The sequence below is a fragment of the Clupea harengus genome, chromosome 20, assembly GCF_900700415.2.
Source record: "Clupea harengus chromosome 20, Ch_v2.0.2, whole genome shotgun sequence".
In the NCBI taxonomy this organism is placed as follows: domain Eukaryota; kingdom Metazoa; phylum Chordata; class Actinopteri; order Clupeiformes; family Clupeidae; genus Clupea; species Clupea harengus.
In genome coordinates this window covers 11,598,183-11,619,457 of record NC_045171.1, presented here as the reverse complement: position 1 = coordinate 11,619,457, position 21,275 = coordinate 11,598,183, and the positions used below count along the sequence as shown (strand labels likewise).

General features: G+C 43.3%; 1 protein-coding gene across 1 annotated transcript in view; it reads left to right on the top strand.

Moving 5' to 3' along the window:
• The window catches only part of LOC105891250 (protocadherin alpha-C2-like), a 24,288-nt gene extending 21,179 nt beyond the window's left edge, over positions 1–3,109 (top strand). The window contains 1 exon segment of the mRNA XM_012817415.3: positions 2,000–3,109. Within this exon segment, the coding sequence (XP_012672869.2) occupies positions 2,000–2,289 (290 nt within the window). The 3' untranslated portion in view covers positions 2,290–3,109.
• Positions 3,110–21,275: the final 18,166 nt, after the last annotated feature.

The following is a 21,275-nucleotide window of genomic DNA, read 5'->3' as shown; positions in this document are numbered from 1 at the left end:
AGGCAGAAAGCCATTCATATTTAATATTTTATAACTCTCTTCTTTTGGCAAAGGATGTTTGTTTTACCCGTATTGATTTATTGTTACTGTTACTTATTCAGTTAGTGCCTCCCTTTTTTAAAGAGATATTCTCTTAGGCTATATTTGTCTGCCTTTATCTCATCACGTTCTTATCTGAGGGAGATAAGACAAAAGTGTTTTGGTATGACAAGACTTGTAATTCTTCTGTTCCCTCCTTAATTTTAGACTACAGTAACATTTGCACACGGCCCCCTGCTGTGCGTGGTCACACTGGGCCCTATTTCAATAACTCTGCCAGTAGCCATGGAAGTGGCATTCAGTCACTGTGAATTGTGCACCTGTCATTTCTGAGACAAGGAGAGAAGGAGAGACAGGAACAAAGAAGAGAAAGGGGGGAGGGGGAGCAAGAGAGATAAAAAGGGAGGGAGATGGAGTGGGACAGAGAGGGAGAGAGAGAGAGAGGGAGGGAGGGAGAGAGGAAGGAAGGGAGAGAGAGAGAGAGGGAGAGAGATCTGTCTGATGGATGTTTGGCCATGTTACTGTTCCTCCCCTGACTCCTATCTAAGGACATCTCTCCCTTCCAGACACACTCCCTCACACTCCACTGCATTCACTCTCACAAACCCCCCTCCGGAAGGAAGGAAGGCAAAGGCAGAGGAAATGATAAAAGGGAGAGGGAGAAAGAGCAGATCTCTGACAGGGACATATATGAAGGGTAATGTAGGTCACAGCTGTATGGCTCTGAGCAGGTGGATGGTGTATGTTGTGTGTGTGTGTGTACGTGAGGGGGGTGGGGGGTGGTGGGGGGGTGAAAGAGTGAGAGAAAGGAAAAAAAGAAGAAGAAAGGGAGAGAAAGTTATAAATGAGGTGTGTTGGTTTGGCTGTGGAGCCTTGTGAAAAGTGCTGCATCACTGTAAGACGGTTGGGTGTTGGGCAGATTGGAGGACTGGCTCTCGGAGTAATGAAGTCTAATTTATGCCTGTCCTCAAAGCCTCTCTCCTCCTGCCACCGGATTTATGGAGCTGGAGAGAAACCCAGACGAGAGCAGGGCCAGAGGACTGACTCATATTTAACACTCTGACAGGATTGCAAATGAAATGCAAGTGGGCAGCATCCACAAGCATGTTCACACACACGCACATACACACACACAGACTCAGGCACACACTGTTTTATCTGTGCCACTCTCTAACATTGCCCTTCAGCTGCGCTCCTGGCCCGTGTAAGGCGCAAGTCCAAAAATAAAACGGAAGTGCAAAGGGGTAAACACGTGTTCTTTTTCAGTTAAAATGCCAGTCTCTTCTTCTCTGACCTTCCCCTCCGTTTCTCTCCCGGTGTGATAGATGAAGTGTTTTTTTGATGTGTAATCGGGCATGGATGCAACACGGTTCCACTGAATGTTCTGACATCCTGATTCCGCACGCATCTTAGGGTTCCCTTAGAGATTAGGTGTTCCTGCTGGCCTCTAGTCTGGGGGTGGAAGCACACGCCTCTTTTCTCCTGTGATCAGGGCCCATAAGTCTTTTTAAGCCATTTTAACATGTCCTTTCAGAGCACTATATTTTAGACCAATTTCTTTTTTTCATTTAATACCAAAAACAATTAGCTACTTTTAAAATGTGCAATCGTTTTTAACCTCCGATATATAGAGAGGTCTATACTAAATAAGAGAGTAGGATTGCTACAAACAGAGAATATTATACTTACCTGCCCCCAAGCCATAGTTATTAATGTAACTACAGCAAGGGATTATGCTTTATAGAGCAACCACCTTAATGTTTATGTTACTGACTGTATGGAATGTATTCAATATGGCTCATATTTGTTGTTCCATTGCTGATGGATCCAACTATCATTGATTCTCATAGTAGTTAATGACAACAGTAATCCCAATATCTTTATTGATATAGATGATGGCAGTGGTGATAACAGTCTCTCTCTCTCTCTCTCTCTCTCTCTCTCTCTCTCTCTCTCTCAGATGGTGACGGTGGAGAGGTGTCTCCGCCCATGGGCGCCGGCGTGGACTCCGGCAGCTGGCACTACCGCTACGGCCCCACCGGCCCCCAGCACCTGAAGCCAGGCGAGATGCCCCCGGAGGCCTTCATCATCCCGGGCTCCCCGGCCATCATCTCCATCCGCCAGGGCCAGGAGGGCGACGACAAGAGCGACTTCATCACCTTCGGCAAGAAGGAGGAGGCCAAGAAGAAGAAGAAGAAGAAGAAGGAGAAGAAGGACAAGCGGGAGAAAGGGAAGGACGATGACGATTAGAGGAGAGGAGAGGAGAGGAGTGGAGAGGAGAGAGAGGGATGGTGGAGGGATAGATTGGAGACTTTTAAGACAGAGGTACCAACACCAAATGTAAACGCCAACGGGAGGGCCAGAACAACATCCAAAGAGAAGGAGAAAACCCCCACCACCGCAGGCAGGCTTGTTGTGTGCTCACACACACTCACGGCTCCAGCTGATTTCCCCACATTTGAGATTCGGCCTTAAATTGATTCTCCTCACCCCTAGCTAATTGCAGAGGGTTTTAATCGGTCATGCCTTCAGAGATTAATTCTCCTCTATCGCCTGTGTGCCTGAGAGTCCACTCTACTGATTTAGAGTGGGAGGGGTGACATCGGCCCCCCCCCCATCCCATCCCATCCCATCCCCATCTGCCTCCTTGGCTGGTGTTGGCACCTCTGTCTTACTTGGTCCTACTCGTTTTGTTTTTTCCAAGCATGGGAAACAAACACAAAACAAGAATATCATCATCAACATCAACAACAACAACGACGACAACAACAACAAAACAAGCTATGTGGCACTCCTGTGTTAATAGAAAGTTGTGTTTTGAGAAAGAGAAAGCAAGCAAAAAAAAAAAAGAATAATACAGGAGGCGAGAAAGAAACCTCTCGAGTGAAATGCATGTTATTAGGGAGTAGGACACATGCTCTTGTAAATATGTCGGGTCACAAGATGGCCACCGTCTGTATGTAAAGCAAAGTGGCACGGTCATCGCTTCTGCTTGTTCTACTCTGTCAGTGTTCTCCAGACGGAAACAAAACGGACCCTTGTTCAGATCATGAAAGGACACCCAATTATTTAAAAAAAAAAATATCCTGGAGAGAGGAAAAAAGCAAGTAGTCCATAGAAAAAAAACATAAGGCAAAAAAAGAAAATGAAAAAAAACTTTCAGCAGAGCGACGGAATGCAAGCACTTTTCAACTTTGTTTTTTTCTTTTGTTCCTTTAACTTGCACACTCTCTCCAAGGCTCTGTAAATGTGTATTATCGAAAACATTTATTCCTTTTCCCTCACAACGAATGAGCAGGGTCCAAAATCCACTCACCCGCCCACAACCCCTAGTGCTGAGGCCTACCAGACTTTCCTCCAAGCTTTTACAGGGGTAACTCTTGCCTCCCTTACATCAATGATTTTGTACAACCAAACCTCTGGAGAGAAGAACCTAGAACCAGGTAGAACCACAAAGATAGGAGTGATGGGGAGCGACAACCTCCAGATTTCTAGAGGGTTAAGATGACGCCTGTGTTGGAAAGTTTTGTTCTATGATGGAAATCAGTGGGAATCTTTTAGAGCACTAGGAATGTTTTTCTTTTAAAAAAGAAAAAAGAAAAAAAAGTTAACCCTATCCTACCCATTCCCCCTTCTCCCCCCTCTTAGTGAAAGCTTGAAGCTCATGCTGTGAATGTTTGGTAGTGCTGTCCCTATGCTTGTAGACTTTTCCCGTGCCCCCTTTACCCTGGATTTGTGCCTGCTTTCTCAGCTCATCACTGAGTGTACTGACAGCCCCCCCTCCCCCCACACTGTCCTACACAAACACACACACACACCCACACACACTCACACACACACACACGTGCACACAAAAGGACCCCCACTGAATCTCACAAACAACTTTGCTCCTTGATGCCAGGGCATATTGGTTCCTTTGTTTTGTTTTGGTTGTTTCTTTCCGTTTCAGCTTTAGCAGTCAAGGGCCGTGGTTTCCTACGCTCGCTCGCTCGCTCACTCTCTTTTGTTTTTGTCTCTCTATTTTTCTCAAGCTTTAAGTGATCTTTAGGGTGTCCTCTTCTTTCAGGACGTCCATTGTCTTTGTCTCACTCTCTATCTCTCAGACCAGGACAGCCACTTGCCCACCCTCTGGGTACTGGATGCGCTTCTTCTGGACATTGTGGTGTGCTCAACATGTAGCATGGAGTAATACGGAAAGCAAAACGCCTGTGTTCCGACCCAGAGGTGGGCTGGGCTGACTCTTTAAGCTCTGTGCAGTGTGTTTTCCTTAGAGTCCATTGCTTTCTTTTGTGTGCGCTTTCCAAACATGTGATTGCACAGGTCTGTGTTGGAAACAGGGCACCCTCTGTTCGCACTCCTGTGCTGTCCATCACCGTGTCCAAAGAGAGGAGAGGAACCGAGACAGACGTTAAGGGTCAGGCGTGGAGAAGACGGTGGGGGGATGCTGGGGAGCTAAGGGGGCTTAGGGGTGCAAAACGACACCCCCTGCCTCTGTCCTCAAACCTTTCAAATTGTATTTCAAATGCAGCTGAAGCCATACTCCAAACAATGCACATTGGCCCTTTTTACAGAGGTCTATTTGAAGTAAGAATGTAAATGTATAAATTCTCTAATTGGCTACGCAGACATAAATAAGCTTCTCAAAAAGCCAAACCTGAAGTCTCTATGTGTGTTAGAAGAGCTTCTGTATCCACTGCCTGTCCCCATTCAGTGTATTGTAAAAAAAAGACAAACACAAGGCAGAAACATGCTTCAGCTCCGCTGCTATTGGTTCCCTTCCCCTGCCTGTCTAATCTGTAGCCACACCCCCACCAAATCTCATGGCTCAAAATGTTGACGTCACAACATTTGGTGACTGCTGCATGTACTAATCAGAAGAAAAACACATACTATATAGAGATATATATGAATATAGACATAGATGGCTATGATTTCTATTATTTTTGTTATGATCTTATGTTCTTCATCACTCGCACAAGAGATTTGTGTATGTACCGTCTCTGCCAAGCATCTGCATATGACACCCTCTGCACCCACTCACAGTGGAGTTCTATGACGTTAAACTAACCTTCTAGATATTTGTACATGCTATAGTGTGATGCCCTCGAGCATACTTTCCCTTTCTTTTATTTTTCGTTTTCTGTTTATTTTTGATGACTAATGAAAAAAAAACATGTAAATGGAAAAAAAAAAACTTTTTGTGTCTGGCTTTGACATAATGATCTATCTAACACTGTAATATTGTAATGGAATTACTATGTATGACAACTCTACAATGAATATCTTCTCTTTCACCCCTTCTTTGAAGAAAAAAAAAGAAAAGTGATAAAAAAAAATCCCGATGTAAAATACAGTATATGTAGTGTATGCTTGTATTTAGTGAGCGTTCATGCTGTCATTTTTTCTCAGTGTATGGTGGTGGTCAGTAGGTGGCGCTACACTGTCCTTTGGGACAGGGCACATCTGTTGTAAAACCTTTTTGTACACCTGCTCATCAACTGTGACGGTGAAGTAGTGAAGTTCATTTATCTCTCTCTTTTTTTATTTCATTTCAATGGATAAAGTGGTAATGTGTTTTGTTTATAAATCACAAAAATAAATAAAGTTTTCTTTCTTAATAACGTGATTGAGAGTCTCTACCTTGATCTTTCTTTAGCACAGGAATATATCCATTTCCCCAGGGTGCTCTGACACACAGAAGAGTGGACTCAACGTGTATATTAAAGCAGCAGTAAGGAATTTTGGTCTAAAACTCACAGGCTAACCTAAACGGCATGCAAAAACACTAAAAACAGCACAGTTTGCACTGTTAAAAGCTTTCTAGCGTGCTAACTGATCTGAACCATAGTGCATACTAGCCTCGGTCCTGAACCATAGTGCATACTAGCCTCGGTCCTGAACCATAGTGCATACTAGCCTGGGTGACATAGTGCATACTAGCCTGGGTGACTAGAGGGGGACAACAAGTATGTTTATCTGTCCTTCACATCACCATGAAAATAAATTTGAAGGAGATACCAAAACTAGTTACCAAAACATACCTTAAAAAAGGAATAGTTTCATAGTGTTGCTTCAACAAAAGGAATGAGGGTAAATGGTTATCTCAACTTCACACACAAAATACACTTTTCTCTCAGTACAGAACCAAAAACAGTAGATTTCTCCTGTGAGGAGACAATTCCCATGTTGTGCACTTCTCTGAAACATACTCTTAGTAGACCCAGTTTCATTCTCTCATTTGCAATAATTCAGTTCCCTTTTTCTTAATTTCTTTCCTTCCTTCCTTCCTTCCTTCCTATCTCTCTCTTCTCTCTCATGTCTCATTGAATTAATTACAGTCTCTGCTCTGACACAGGCAGTCACACACAGCCTCAGCAGAGACATGATGAGTAAGCCTGGAAGGCACTGATACAGTCCAAGTCATCCACACATCTATCGATCCAGACTGATTTCTTTCTCTCTTTCTTTTTTTAAATTGTTTTTCATTTTTTGGAATAACGATGATAATAATTAGCCCTCATTAAGCCACTGAAGGGGTTTCTGGAAGCAGCCATTGTGCCCTGAAGACTTGATCATCTGAAATGACATCTGCTATTGATGCTAATTTTCATTTATGCTGCTAATGAGGCTTTCATCGTCACTGACTGGCTGATGAGTCTTAAACAGCCAGTGTGTAGTGCTTCAACGCTCTCTGCCTCTTTCATCTCTATGGAGCCCCTTCTTGTGTTGTGTTGCTGTGTGCAGTATGCAGTGTCAACAAGCCTTGGAGATGTTGCCACTTCTCAGATTTTCTCTTGCTCACTCACTCCCTCTCTCTCTCTCTCACTCTCTCTCATTCTCTCTTTCATTTGCTGCTAGCTTCTCAGAAATGCCACAGGAGAGGGTTGAAAGGTTCACATCATGGCCGCAACTTTCAAAAAGAAAAAAAATATATGAAGGAAAATAAATCACAAACGGCTCATGCACCACTGTGATCAAGGAAGGGGTTTCTATAGTTACCAATCGGATGGGACAGGTTTCCATGGCAACACACTTTCTGGGTCTACTAAGAGATGAAGGCAAGTGGAGGTGGAGTTGAAAAGGTGGAGAAGGGTAGGGTGTAGTCCCAGAACATTTGACAGTCTCGTGAACTTCAAAAGTGCGCAGAACACATCTCCTCAGCTGCAGTGCATACCGCAACCACTGACATACAGTCACAGATGGAAAATGCCAGACACTCCTCCCCTCTCTGTGGACGCATTACGGTTATTTCTGCGACCTCCACTCCCGCAAGCAGATCCATGTCCGTGAGGACTGTTCCGCAAAGTAGCCTATTAGAGATCACAGCCTGTGTACTTTCTCAATTACTTCCCATTTATGTGCTTAGTTGGGGGTAAACAAACATAGCGACCAAACAAACCAAATAAACAAAACACAATAAATGGGCTGAGATCTAGCCAGCAGCTACAGTTCTACATTAGTGGAGACAGAGGTCCCAGCTAATGAATATGGAGATGCTTTGTGGCAGAGCAAACAGAGCCCGAGCCAGAGCCAGAGCAGGAGTGATATGTGGGATGCAGAGACCGCATACGTGAAGCCCGTGGAGGTTTGAGGGTGGGAGTTGTGTGTGTGTGTGTGTGTGTGTGTGTGTGTGTGTGTGCGGGGGGGGGGGGGGGGGGGGGGGGGGGGGGGGGGGTTGTACTGGCCTCATACAGTGAACATAAATCAGCGTGAGGACATCAGGAACATACTCAATTGCATAGCACAACTAGTCACACATTTATGGGAATGGACATCTCTAACACACTGACAGGAAGCCGTAAAAGGCTCAAATAACACCATGTCAAACTAGAGCAGTGGTTCTTAACCATATTGGAGATACTGAACCCTGCAAGCTTCATCAGTGCATTCACCGAACCCTTCGTAATTGGAAAAATAAAATATGATTTCTTCAAAACATAGGTATATATTTAAAAAATTGTGTGTTGCCAAATTGTCGCCAGCCAATTTTTTGACGGCCGACAAAAACGGCCCGACATTGCTAGTGTGAACCGGGCTATACTGTGTGGGTCTTGACCCCTGCCGAACCCCTGAGAGTGACTCAACGAACCCCTGGGGTTCGATCGAACCCAGGTTAAGAACCACTGAACTAGAGAGTATAATTAGCACAGTTTGTGAATTAATTATGATAAATTATGAATAATTTATTACAATTCATCAAATGCATTACTTTGCAGAGAACAAGTCTAGTTTGTTTGTTTGTGTAGTAGGCTGGGGTTGTGAACAAGTGCCACTGAGAAGGGACATATCCATAAACTGGCTAGAGTTTGCCTGCATACATAAATGATTGCATAAAATGTGTCATCATCAGTCATTACGTGCAGGGGCGAGTCACATTTGTTTGTTTGGGTGGTGGCGGTTTTGGTCAAGTGTCACGGAGCTGTGTTATCTCAAGTGTGTTTTTGGCAACACTCAGGGCCAGTTTGTATTGTCGCTGTCCTGGGAGCAGGTTCAAGGGAGGAGGACAGGGGCTGACTGTGGCGGGTGCGTCCAGGGTCGCTCTCACCTCCACGGCGAGGGTGACTCAGCACAGCGACTTCCTGCTGAGGCTGCAAACGGGCAAGGGCCGGAGACGTGGCGACGGCACATTTACCGTCCGCCATAAATCAGAGCGCCGACGGCCACAGATGCTGTCAAGCCAATCCTGCAGAGACAAGATGAGACACGAGACCAGAATAAACAACAGGTAGTTCCCTCGCACAAGATATGTAGCTAACTCACTTCCTGTCTCTCACTCCCTCAACTAGAAATGCACACACACACACACATATGGACATAGAGGTAAACGACCATAATAGAGTCTATCTGTTTGTCTGTCTGTCTGTGTGTGTGTGTGCGTGTGTGTGTGTGTGTGTGTGTGTGTGTGTGTGTGTGTGTGTGTGTGTGTGTGCTCATGTGTGCAGGCAGTTAAAGGCAGTAACAGTTGTTCAAGTGCACTCCTGGGTAACTACATCTCTGCAGTTTGGTAACACTATTATAAACAATAAAGATTGATGGTGGCATGGCACTCTTATTCTATTCACTTATTTTCGAAGAACATTACACATCACACACCCACGGCAGAAACAACAAGTCATCCTGTTTAAGGTTACACTTTGTGTGACACGACACTGGAGAGTTGAAAACAACTCTGTAGGTTAATGTTTGCGTTATTACACCTTAAAGTACTTGGTGGAGATAAGTTTTGTTTTTACTGTGTGTAAGTGTGAAAGATGTGCTCTTCCTTTCTGTCCCTGAGGACTGCAATATGCATTTTGGTGCATACACAAATTCCTTGTCCTAATGAGGAACATGAGAAGCATATAAGCAGAATCATGGGGACCTCCTTTAGGCAGACATAAGCCACAATGTAACACACATGGCCTAACCAGTAGCAGGAAAGGATGCTGACATACATAATTGACACCATGGGATGGAGCATGTGATTGGAAGACAGAAGGATGTATACAGTGCATTGTGACCCCCCCCCCCCCCCTTGAGTCATCATTTTTCCCTAGTCTTGATAGAAACCAGGCAAAACTCATTTCGCCGGATGTCTGTTAGCCACGTGTCTTTTACTGAAATATGGGACTGTATGTGTGACAGGTGAGTTTGTAATAAGAAGGGCCCTTGCCCCACAGAGCTCTGGATTTGTTTCCCCGGTGCCATGATTAAAGCTACAGTCTCACACCTATGTTGCCTGAACGTTTTTTTTTTTTACCACAACTTGGTACAACAAGAGTGGGGGTAGAGAACCAGTCATCATATCTCAGAAACGTCTACTGATTTGAAGTTGAGCTTCCTTTAATGTGCCAAAATAGTCTAATTGTGGATTAACAATCTGGAGGTCAATCATTCATGCTATGACACAGCACTACCCCCTACTCTCTAGTAAGGTCCACTCACATTACTGACAAATTGAAACGTTTTAATATGAGAGAGGCAACACAAGTACAATGAATGCACATGTGTGGTGCTGAACAAAAGCACAGCATTAACATTAAATTTGATTCAGCTGTGATATGAGAAGGGATGCTGTCTGGAAAAGGAAGATGGGGATGGTTCAAGGGTGAGAAAATGCTAGTGATTAGATTTTCAAGGTTAAAATATGTTTCTGTCTCCCATAATCTTGCAGTTTGAAGATTTTTAAGGTAGAAACAATACAATGTTGTGATGGTGGTAGTGTGTGATTGGGTGGGTGGTTGCGGGGGCACGACAGTTAGTGATGAAATGCAGGCACACCCGTCTCTGGCAGACACAAACAGTTCAGTCCTGTGAGGCTGAGGTTCATGAATGGCATATCTGATGAACCCTGATGCGAGAGAATCTCTTGGCTCTTCGTTATTCTACTTCCAAAGCTCTCTGTGCGGCCAAGATACAATTAGCATTTGATTACTTTGATCAGGAAAAAAGGCTTTAGAATCCTCCCGTGTCCTGCGTGCAGGGAAGTCTGACTCATTTAATATGTGCGTGTGCTCCATTCATGAACTGAGCCGGCATAATTCACTCTTGCGTTCCACCTATTAGTTAATTCACATTCTGTGCTAATTGGTAAAGCTACGTTTCAGCCTAAATACAATGAAGTGTTTATTTTACAATTTATATAGCCCACTGAGCACTGCGTACAGAGAAATGACAACGCCTTATTTTTTTTAAAGACCACAGCTCCCACCATGCACTGCGTGAAGGCGCAATATTTACGTAGCAAAACAGAAGCACGCCGTCCAGACATGTCCAAGGAAAATAGTTGAAGTATGGATGGATAATCAAGCATGGAAGACAAACGACACCAAGACGAATAACACTTGCCAGCTACTGCGTTACTAAATGCCGCTCGTGTTCGAATTCCTCGTGCAGCTTCAAATTGGGAAGAAAAGGTTGCTGTCTTTGGGAGTGGAAAGACTTCACGCTTTGGATATAAACGATTATCGTTGCCCCATATCAAGTCACCTAAAGCCATGTTACGTGGACTATCCGTGGCACGTGTGTTGTAGAAATGCAGTTTATGTGACTTGAATGTCTAACCGGTCAAATCTACATGTATTTATTTATACACATTTATTTTAGACTGTCCAATAGCGCCCCGACCAGTGCAAGCGGGGCTGTGCTGTAAAGGATGATGAAGTTCCAATATCGAATAAACCTCAAAAACAACAGAGGATATTAGAAAAGACACCTTCAATGACTTTACTTGTTTGAATAATGTTGAGAGTTTATTTTCGTGCTTTGTCGGCAATTGTTGCTGGAAAAGAGGCTTGAGATGTTGAGCAGCTTCGGATCTTTTTTTTAATTTCTTTTTTTAACTTTTATGGACCTGATGAAAATGGACCCACGTACACGATCCAAAGCAACGGAATTGCGAATTGGTGAACGACAAAAACAACAACGGAATTGCGAGCGAGTGTACGGGGGGAAAAGCATCGGAATTGCAAACAAGCCAACTGGTGAACTATCAGAGGCGTATATGGCAGACTACGGCAGGTAAACGAGGACAAACTGGTTTTTCGCCACAGCTGTTTTGAGGTAAGCGTTTTGATTTGTGTTTACTATTGGCTGGCATTTCTGGAGAAAACTGGAAAAAAGTTATCAGACATCAATTATGACATGAAATCCCACCGTTCAACGTTAAGATATTTAAAAAAAAAAAAAAAAAAGATTGCATGCAAGCCTTTGCCTTGAAACCAGACAGATTAATGATGAGGGACATTTGTTGATTTTATAACGCCATTGTTTGAATGATCTAGTCATACATTGTCGAATTCGCACGCTCTGTGTGTTTTTTTGTTTTGATGTGTTGTTCGCGTTTTCAGAAAACACCAGGCGTATACTTCCTTTTGAACACGAATATATGTAGCCTACCTATATGTCGAGGCCAATGATAAAAACGTGTGTATGATTTGCTGTGATGATATCGCTTGAGCCAAAGCTTATCCTAGCGCCGCTGCCGTCCAGATTTGAGCATCCTGTTATTGAGGGCTGGCTTACTTGCAGTTCTCTCTGTGTCACACAGCGTGCCGCTGCCCCGCTCGCCCAGTGCTGTAGCCCGCTAAAATGTGAAACAATTTACAGTGACGGCTCAAGATGAGAAATACTACTACGACAGGAAATCATATTTAGTTACTTCTTCACTAATTTTAATGAAGGCATATTGGGGAAGCATAATATACAATAGTGAAATATGTTTAAATGTCTGCAACCTTTAATCGAAACTCAACACTATGTTAAAGGCAGAACATGTCAATAAGTAGTAATGGACTAACCTGCACAGATTGAGAAGTGCAGCTAGGCGAGCATGTATTGGAGCCTGTATCATGGAGCATGTATCCTCCGTGCTCAGGTACAATAATGACAAAATCTGTGTATAAATGAATGATCCAATCAATCAATCAGTCAATCAATGTAGTTGATGAAATAGTCTTATACTAAAAGTGGGCATGATTCTTGTACTAAAGTGTCTTTATCAGCTTTTTGTTGCGTTGTGACGCGTCTTTTAAAATTTGAAGTGAAAACCTTTGTGAAGGGCTATTTAAAAAGTCACTTTTGAAGTTACTACAACAAATACTAGGGATGCACCGATACCACTTTTTTACAAACCGATACGAGTACGAGTATTTTTATTTGTGTACTTGCCGATACCGAGTACCGATACCGATACTTCTTAGATTTGGTCTCCATGAAAGTGCAATTAATTTGGAGGCATATTTTATTTTATCCTCTGCAGATTATGTCAAGCCTATTGTACAAAATTAACAGAAGGCTATCCCAAGCCAAAAATAAACAGAGCTTTCTGGTTTTAACACACAAAAAAAGCCTTCAAACAGACAATATCATCACATTAGACAAAATGCAAATATAACCTGATAAAGGCAATTCAATTTGCTGCATAGTTAACAACACAGTCTGCTTAACAAAAAGTGAACAGAACTATTACTGGATTAGCACAAGAGCACATTTCAGTTACAAAAGGATCAGAAGAATCTCCTGCTCAAGTACACAAACAATCACTTAACCTATGTGGCACAGTCTTTCTCTCTACCTCTCTCTCTGTGTGTGCGTGCGCGTTTTTTTCTTTTGCAAGACGTCAGTTAAGATTGGTTACTTCGGTCTTGCGCCACTAGCATCAGTGAACTCTGTGTACTTAGCACTATGGTGTCTTCAGGAGTTTAATCAAATTGCTTGTGTTAAACAAAGTACTTTCCTTTCCGCCCCTCGACACCGTAGCAGTGCAGATCTTACACTGTGCCTTACTCCTGTCGTCGTCATTTATCTTAAAATGAGCCCAAATCGCCGTTAAGGCAGCATAACGGAATTGCTAATCGCTAACGAGATGCTAGCAGCTAAATTTAGCGAAACCTGTATACTGAAATACTTTGACACTATGACAAACTTTCCTAACACAGTCAAACATCAAGCAAATGCAACCAAGACGGCAAATACGCTACTTACTAGTCTGGCAGAGAGTGGTAGGACAGGTAGGACAATAAATCACATTTTGTGTCAGCATAGCCCGGCCAGTTTGATGCAGTGAAATACTGATGAGTGGTATCGGTGCTTGGTATCGGCAATTCAAAACGAGTACGAGTACGAGTATTTTAACGAAGTATCGGCACCGATACCGATACTGGTATCGGTATCGGTGCATCCCTAACAAATACCATTGTGTAAGTTGCCAAGCTGACAAGCCATGGGAGGGCCACTGCTCAGTGACATTAATAGTTTTGTGTTACCAGTATTTTGATTGTTTGATTTGTTTCTGGGGCAACCATTCATGAGAAGTGATGTGATACTATTGTGTTGATTATGCAGCAAAGCTTTTGGAGATATCTTTTGAAACTTGTTGGGCACAGGTATATTTAACCTGGTGCTGTGATATTGCCATTGATTATGTTCTCATTAAGCACAGATATTGATTAGTGTCAGTGTAGACTTTTTATAGTACAAATCTTGCATAAAAGCTACTTTGTGGTATTATAGTTTTTAGGAGATGTTATTAATGTAGCAAGTGGGCAAGTAGTAATAGTTTGGTGCCTACTCCCTGCCCCTCTCCAGTTGCACAGTTAGTCTCGCTCTGTCTCTCTCTTCCTGTCACACAGCAGTACGTCACTAATTGGGGAATTGGATGTGATTGATTAGGCTACCTGACGTATTACCCACAGGTTTATGTATAGACACCCGGGGTCCTAAAGCCGGTAGCTCGTTGTCAACACCACTGGTTCTGGGGCTGTGTAGCAGAGTCGCGGGTGCTGCGTGAAATCAACAGGTATGTCTGAGCAAAGGTTTCTTTAAGTTCTTCCGTTACTGATGACTAGCTTGCTAAGTGGCTACTTGTTTAACTATTGTATAGGAGGGCAGACGTTGGCAGAGCCGCTGTATGTTGATGTGCTTGATGTGCGTGTGGGGGAGTGACGCCGTGTTGTTGTTGTACGTAACAAGGTACGTTATTGAACGTATCCGTGGTCTTATACTCTTCTGTTTGTAGTATAATACGGGCAAGTCATGATGTAGTGTTTACGTATCCTTCACCAGTGTCTGCTGGGCACTGTTACCATAGCAGTGAGGGGATTTGTTCTCTAGAAGCCATCAGCCACAGTGTTCGTAGCCATCTTGAAAAGGTATGTGTTAAACCTGATACGTGTACTGTGTTGCGTACCAGCAGGCCATAGCGGCCATTCATTTTGCGCTGACAATCGATGACACTGTAATGTAGGCTGGCTAACACTTTGCCATGTATTGATGTTTTTAATTAGTGTTCTGCCATCACCTTTCCCATGTGTGCTGCTTTTAAGGCTGTGGGATTAGCACAGCTGATTAGTCTTGTAATTGCTATTTTGCACTATGGTAAAGTACCAGAAACCATCTTACCAGTGTTTGTTTTGTAGGCTTGCAGTGTTAGACCCTCACAGCTACACAGGGGTGCTAGTTGCTGTTCTCTTTTTACGTGTGTTGGATGCATTGGTGCCGCTCATAGATTGTTTACTTTATTGTGTTTGTTTATGTTCCTCTAGCCTATCGGCCTATGTAGCGTATGTATAGGTGTAACTTATTTAATGTGAGCCGCAGGCTAGAGTGGATTTATTTTGTTTGTTTTTTACTTTACTTCCAGTCCATTAATAGCCTCGGTTCTGATAAGGCCCACTAGTAACTTACCCATAGCCGGTCTGTGTAGTTTTTCTCACTCTAGTAGCCTACAGAGATTGCAGTGTGCATGTAGTTTGAACTCTTAATTGCCTTGTCACATATCACCTGTGTCTTGAATATTGTAGTGCATTTTCCCTGAATTTAAACACGTGTTATTTAGTGTGCACAAGACAACGTGTGTTATAGAGACCTGGCCTGACATCAGTTCTTCTAGTGGCCCATTGCCGAGGTTCCCCAGTCCCCATACTGTGTCTATGTATTTATTTATTATTATTTCCTTTATCTGGTGACCAACCAACTCCACTGTTGTTTATTTTTCATTAATAAAGATTCTTTTTATACTTTCTCAAAAACTGTGGCAGTAGCGTTATTGAGTTCCCCTTGCTCCGATATAATTTAGCCCACTTCAAGGGGTGGCGTAGTCAACTGTACCCGAGAGGGCACTACATTAAGGATATGCAATTTAACTGCATTCAAGTTTTATATACATGCAGACATAGGCTATACATACACACGTAAATATAAACATGTGCCAATATTTATACAATATACAAATGTTGTAATAATAATAATAATAATAATAATAAGGATAATAAAGCAAAGTCGCCCACTTGGTTTCACCAAGTTGAAACATCACATCAGCAATCAAAAGTCTACAGGGCCATTAGTGCTGGTCCATAGACTGCATTCAGACAGCAGCTTATACTCAGAGAAGAGAGAGTTGGAGAGGGGGAAGCTCAAGCCTAATCGCAGCACATTGAGCGGTTGCTGTCCATGGTGCTTAAATCTGCTAAACGGATATAGCGCGCATATTCTCAAAGACTCTTTTCACGAAACTGTGATATACTCCCACCTAACTGTGCATTTGTCAATACGTCATGCAATTTTATCGAAGAACATTATGTGTCGCTGTTTATCAAGTATAGAAGGGTTCTCCATGCCCCTCCTAGTAGGTACAGCCCGACACAAAGTAGTAGCCTGATTTAACGGGACCTGAATCTGGGATTGGTTTCAATGCGTATAATCTTACTTAATGCCTGGATTCATCTCATTTTAGTAAGAACACAGAATTTTTTGTCTGTTGCTTCGTCAGTTGGCTATCTGAAAGATGAGACATCTGGGCGTTGAGAGAGCCCCGTCAGTATGGACACGCTTTGTCTTCTTCGTCTGCGTTATCCTCCATGGTTGTGAAGGCGATGTTCGATATTCTATTCAGGAGGAAATGCAACGCGGCTCTGTAGTCGGAAAGATTACACAAGATCTGGGAATTGACACAAAATCGCTTTCGGCACGTAAACCGAGACTGGATTTCGAAGGCAGTAAAGGTTATTGTGAGTTTAACTCGCAGACTGGAGAGCTGACTGTGAACGAAAGAATGGACCGAGAGGCGATGTGTGGCCAGAGATCATCGTGCACGGTGCATTTTGATTTATTTCTCGAAAACCCATTAGAATTCCACCGCGTAACTCTGGACATACAGGATGTTAATGACAACTCTCCAAAGTTCAGGAACGATGTGATTAATTTGGAGATACAGGAGTTGGTCGTCAAAGGAGCACGGTTTTCCATAGACGAGGCACATGACGCAGACACCGGGGTGAATTCTGTGCAGGGCTACACGCTCTCAAACAATGAACATTTCTCACTCGCTGTTCATAGCAGCACAGACCGAGGCAAATACAGCGAAATTTTACTTGAAAATGAGCTCGATCGGGAAAAACAGGACCATTTGTCTTTAGTTCTGTCCGCTTATGATGGAGGGTCTCCCCAGAGGAGTGGCTCAGTGATTATAAATATAAAGGTGCTCGATACGAATGACAACGTCCCTGTGTTTACGCAGACTGTATATGAGGTGAGTCTGCCTGAAAACTCTCCTTTAGATACGCCGGTCGTTCAAGTTAGCGCTAGTGATGCAGATGAAGGAGCAAACGGAGCAGTCACATATGAATTTAGCTATCTTTCAATCAATGCTGAAAATCTATTCGGCATCGACCCGACAACAGGGGTGATTTCAGTAAAAGGCACAATAGATTTCGAGGAGTCATCTTCATTCGAGCTTCGTGTGAAAGCGAAAGATGGTGCAGGCCAGGCTTCATCATGCAAAGTTGTAGTAGAAGTTGAAGATGTGAACGACAATGCCCCATTAATTGTTATGAAATCATTACTTTCCCCTGTACCGGAGAATCTACCTCCGGGCACAGAAATTGGCATAATTTATGTGCAAGATAAAGACACTAGAGCTAATGGTAAGATTAAGTGCTCCATTGATCATTTTGCACCCCTACAGTTAGTTCCATCTGTCAAAAATCACTTTTCTCTATTAACAACAACTGAGTTGGATCGTGAAGTTCAGTCAGAATATAATATTACTCTAACTGCAACAGACGATGGCTCTCCTCCTCTCCTTTCGTCCAAAACGTTTTCGTTATCTTTAGGGGATGTAAATGATAATCCACCTGCATTTGAGAAACAATATTACCATGCCAACATTCTCGAAAACAACAAAGCGGGTTCATCATTGTGTTCTGTACTGGCTAAAGACCCGGACTGGAGACAAAATGGTACCGTTTTTTATTCTCTGGTACCAAGCGAGGTCAATGGCCACTCCATCTCCTCTTTTATATCTATCAATGGTGACACGGGTATTATTCATACAGTAAGACCTTTCGACTACGAGCAGTTTAAGAGCTTTAAAGTTACTGTCGTAGCAAGAGACAACGGATCCCCTCCGCTCAGCAGCAACGTTACCGTGAACATCTTAATTATGGACGACAATGATAACTCCCCGCAGATACTATACCCAACCCTTGAAGGAAATTCTTTCATGACTGAACTGGTACCTAAAGCTGCACAAGCAGGCTCTCTGGTGTCCAAAGTAATAGCGGTTGACGCCGATTCTGGGCAAAATGCGTGGCTGTTGTACAGCATTGTCAAATCTACTGACCCTGGACTGTTTGTCATTGGTGAACACAGCGGGGAGATTAGGACGCAGAGGGATATTTCTGTAACTGATGGCATGAAACAAAACCTTGTCGTGTCCGTGAGAGACAACGGACAACCATCTCTTTCTGCAACATGTGCTTTGTATTTACTCATATCAGATAATTTGGCCGAAGTTTCAGAGTTTAAAGATATGTCTCTTGAAGGAAATGACGCCAAACTCACTTCTTACCTGATTATAGCGTTAGTGTCAGTGAGCACCTTCTTCCTCACCTTCATCATCATCACTCTGGCTTTGAGATTCTGTAACAGAAGAAAACCGAGACTGTTGTTTGACGGACCAGTAGCCATTCCAAGTGCCTATCTTCCTCCAAATTACGCAGACGTGGACGGCACCGGGACTCTACGCAGTTGTTACAATTATGATGCTTATCTTACCACGGGATCTCGCACCAGTGACTTTAAATTTGTCAGATCTTATAATGAAGGAACATTACCTGCTGACCTGACATTAAATGAGTCTCCACCTGCCTTTAACGACCACAGCACATCTGGTAACGAGACTGAAGTTTCTTCTCCGGTAAGAAATCGTTCTATTCTGCTCACTTTTTTTGGTATGTCAATCTTGATTGTTTTTAATGTTTACTGTTGCTGTACGAATGGGTTAGTTTTTGTTGGTTCTCCTTTTGAATATTTATGGGGCGCTAAAAGGCATTCATTTTTGTATGTCTGTTGCGTTTGTTTGTATTTTTCAGCCACTATCGGAGAATAATATGTTTTGTTGCTGCTTCAGTATCATATCAGTACACAAATACTTTTAAAAATACAATCTGAAACTATAATACAGGCCCTATACTGTTATTTCTGACCGACTCGGTGTGTCGCTGTTCACCAGCACAACCATAAGGGTAGAGCTTTCCACACACGTCTCTTTCCTTTCATAGTTGACCGGCGCAGTGTTAGCTACTGTGACGAGCCCATGACTGACCATCTTGGACCAATGGGAAGATGGGAGGAGACAACTCGTATGGAGAGCGTGAGGGGGGCGGAACTTCCAGCGGAAGAACGGTTTTGTTTAGAGAAGATGGCAGCGCAGTGTGATAGCCTGTGAGGTGTGTTTCAAACGAACTGATAAACTGTAAGGCAGGAAGAACCGGGGGACGGCTGGCGAGTCTTACTGAGAAGACGGCGTCGGAGTCCACGGTAAACTGCAGGTTCAGGTGTATTGCCCTCTCCACGCTCTCCCTTCCCCTCCCCTCGTGTCTCCTCCAGTGAGTATTCTGCCACTTGACATTCTCCACAGTAGCACTGGGCTTGGAGTTAGCTATTGCTACTGCTACCGCTATCGCTACCGCTACCGCTATTGCTATTGCTACAGCTAAGGCTACAGCTGCAGCTACAACGAAACCAAGTGTATGATACGTGAAATGGACACGGTTGACTGACTTTTACGCGAGTGAAATGGACACTATTGACTGACTTGTGAAGTGAGCGGCACAAACTTTATGGACAGTTCCATTACGGCATATGGACTTCATGCCTACCGTGGTGCAGTGCACTTGAATTACCTGTATAGAAGTTTACTGCTATAAATGTTCTATTTTGTTGTTTGCATTAAGTGATGTGTGACCCTATATGTTCCATTATCTGAATGGTAAATGTTTAATTTGGTTTGAATTGAATTGTGTTGAAGAAAAGGTTTAGGGTGATAATATATGTTCCATTATCTGAATGGTGTTTAAGAGAAAGGTTTACTGTGAAAATAGCTGTTTGTAATTGAAGACCCACTCCAAATGAATGTTGTTTGTTATTAGTATTATTATACTGCCTGGGAAAATAAGTTCTGTGTCTAGAAAAATAAATGTTTTATTTTTCCAGTTAAGGAAATCTGGTCTGCGAGTTCACAGGAAGAGACAGGGTTGTTAGGGTGAATAAATAGTTATCTAGGTTAACACATCACTGACCTGAACTCCTAGCCCTTTGGGATATCTGACGGGGAATTCTCACCCGTTACATTTGGCGTCACGAACAGGATGAACTATTGTGTGTCCTTTTAAAGCGGAGAATATTTTATTTCATTCAAATTAATCTAAGTCTTTTGATAGGGGCTCGGTCCTGAAGTTAGGTCAAATGGCGGAAGAAATGAGTGAGTTACGTAAGCAATTTGAAGAGCTTCAGACAAAGTTTGCTGAACAATCTGCTCATATTAACATGCAAACAACACTTATGGAACAGGCCAGGAGTGACCAAAGAGATACACTGGCTATGGCAAAAGTGGTCATTGAGCAGAAAAACCAACCCACCGTCTACATACAAAGAGACAGAAAGTGCACAGATTTTAGTGGCAACAAGGGTAATGAAGATCCATGCATTGAAGAGTGGGTAGCTTCAATGAAGTCCTACTTTAAAGTTTGCAAGATTCCACAAGAAGACCAAGTTGAACTGGTGAAACAACATCTGAAGGGGGAAGCTAAACTTACTGTAAGGCTTAGGTTAGAGGATAACACTACAGACATCAAATCTGTTTTCAAAATCCTTGAGGAAGTTTATGGTGATAAAGCCCCTGTAAGCACAAGACTAAGGGAATTTTATGACCGCAAACAGGTGGCGGGGGAAAAAATTAGGGCATTTGCCTATGACCTCGAGGAAAAGCTTCGCAGGTTGAAGCGACGCGACCCAGATCGCCTTGCTAATTCAGATACAGTGCTCACTGAACAATTTGTGTTTGGATTGTATGACGACTCTCTGCGCAGAGAGATGAAGCGGCAAGCCAAGGGATTGCCTACTCCAACATTCAGCACGCTAATGCAGGCTGCGATTGACTGGTCAGAAGAGGAAGAAGCCCCCTCAGCTGTCCCAGCCAAGAACCCCAACCTGGGCACAGTCAGCGCAGCCACTGCAGAAAGTGTTCCTCCTGCCTTATCACTACAGTCGCTGCACGAGTCCATTCAGAAACTTGCAGCAAGACAGGATGAACTCTTTACAGCGTTGCAAAGGACAGAGCTGCGTGTTTTGCCACCGGGGGAAGTTAGAAGGCCACCTCTGCGAGACCAAGAGGGTAGACTAGTTTGTTATACCTGTGGACGGCCTGGGCATACAAGCCGAACATGTGAGCAGAGCCAAGGAAGACCATGGCAAGC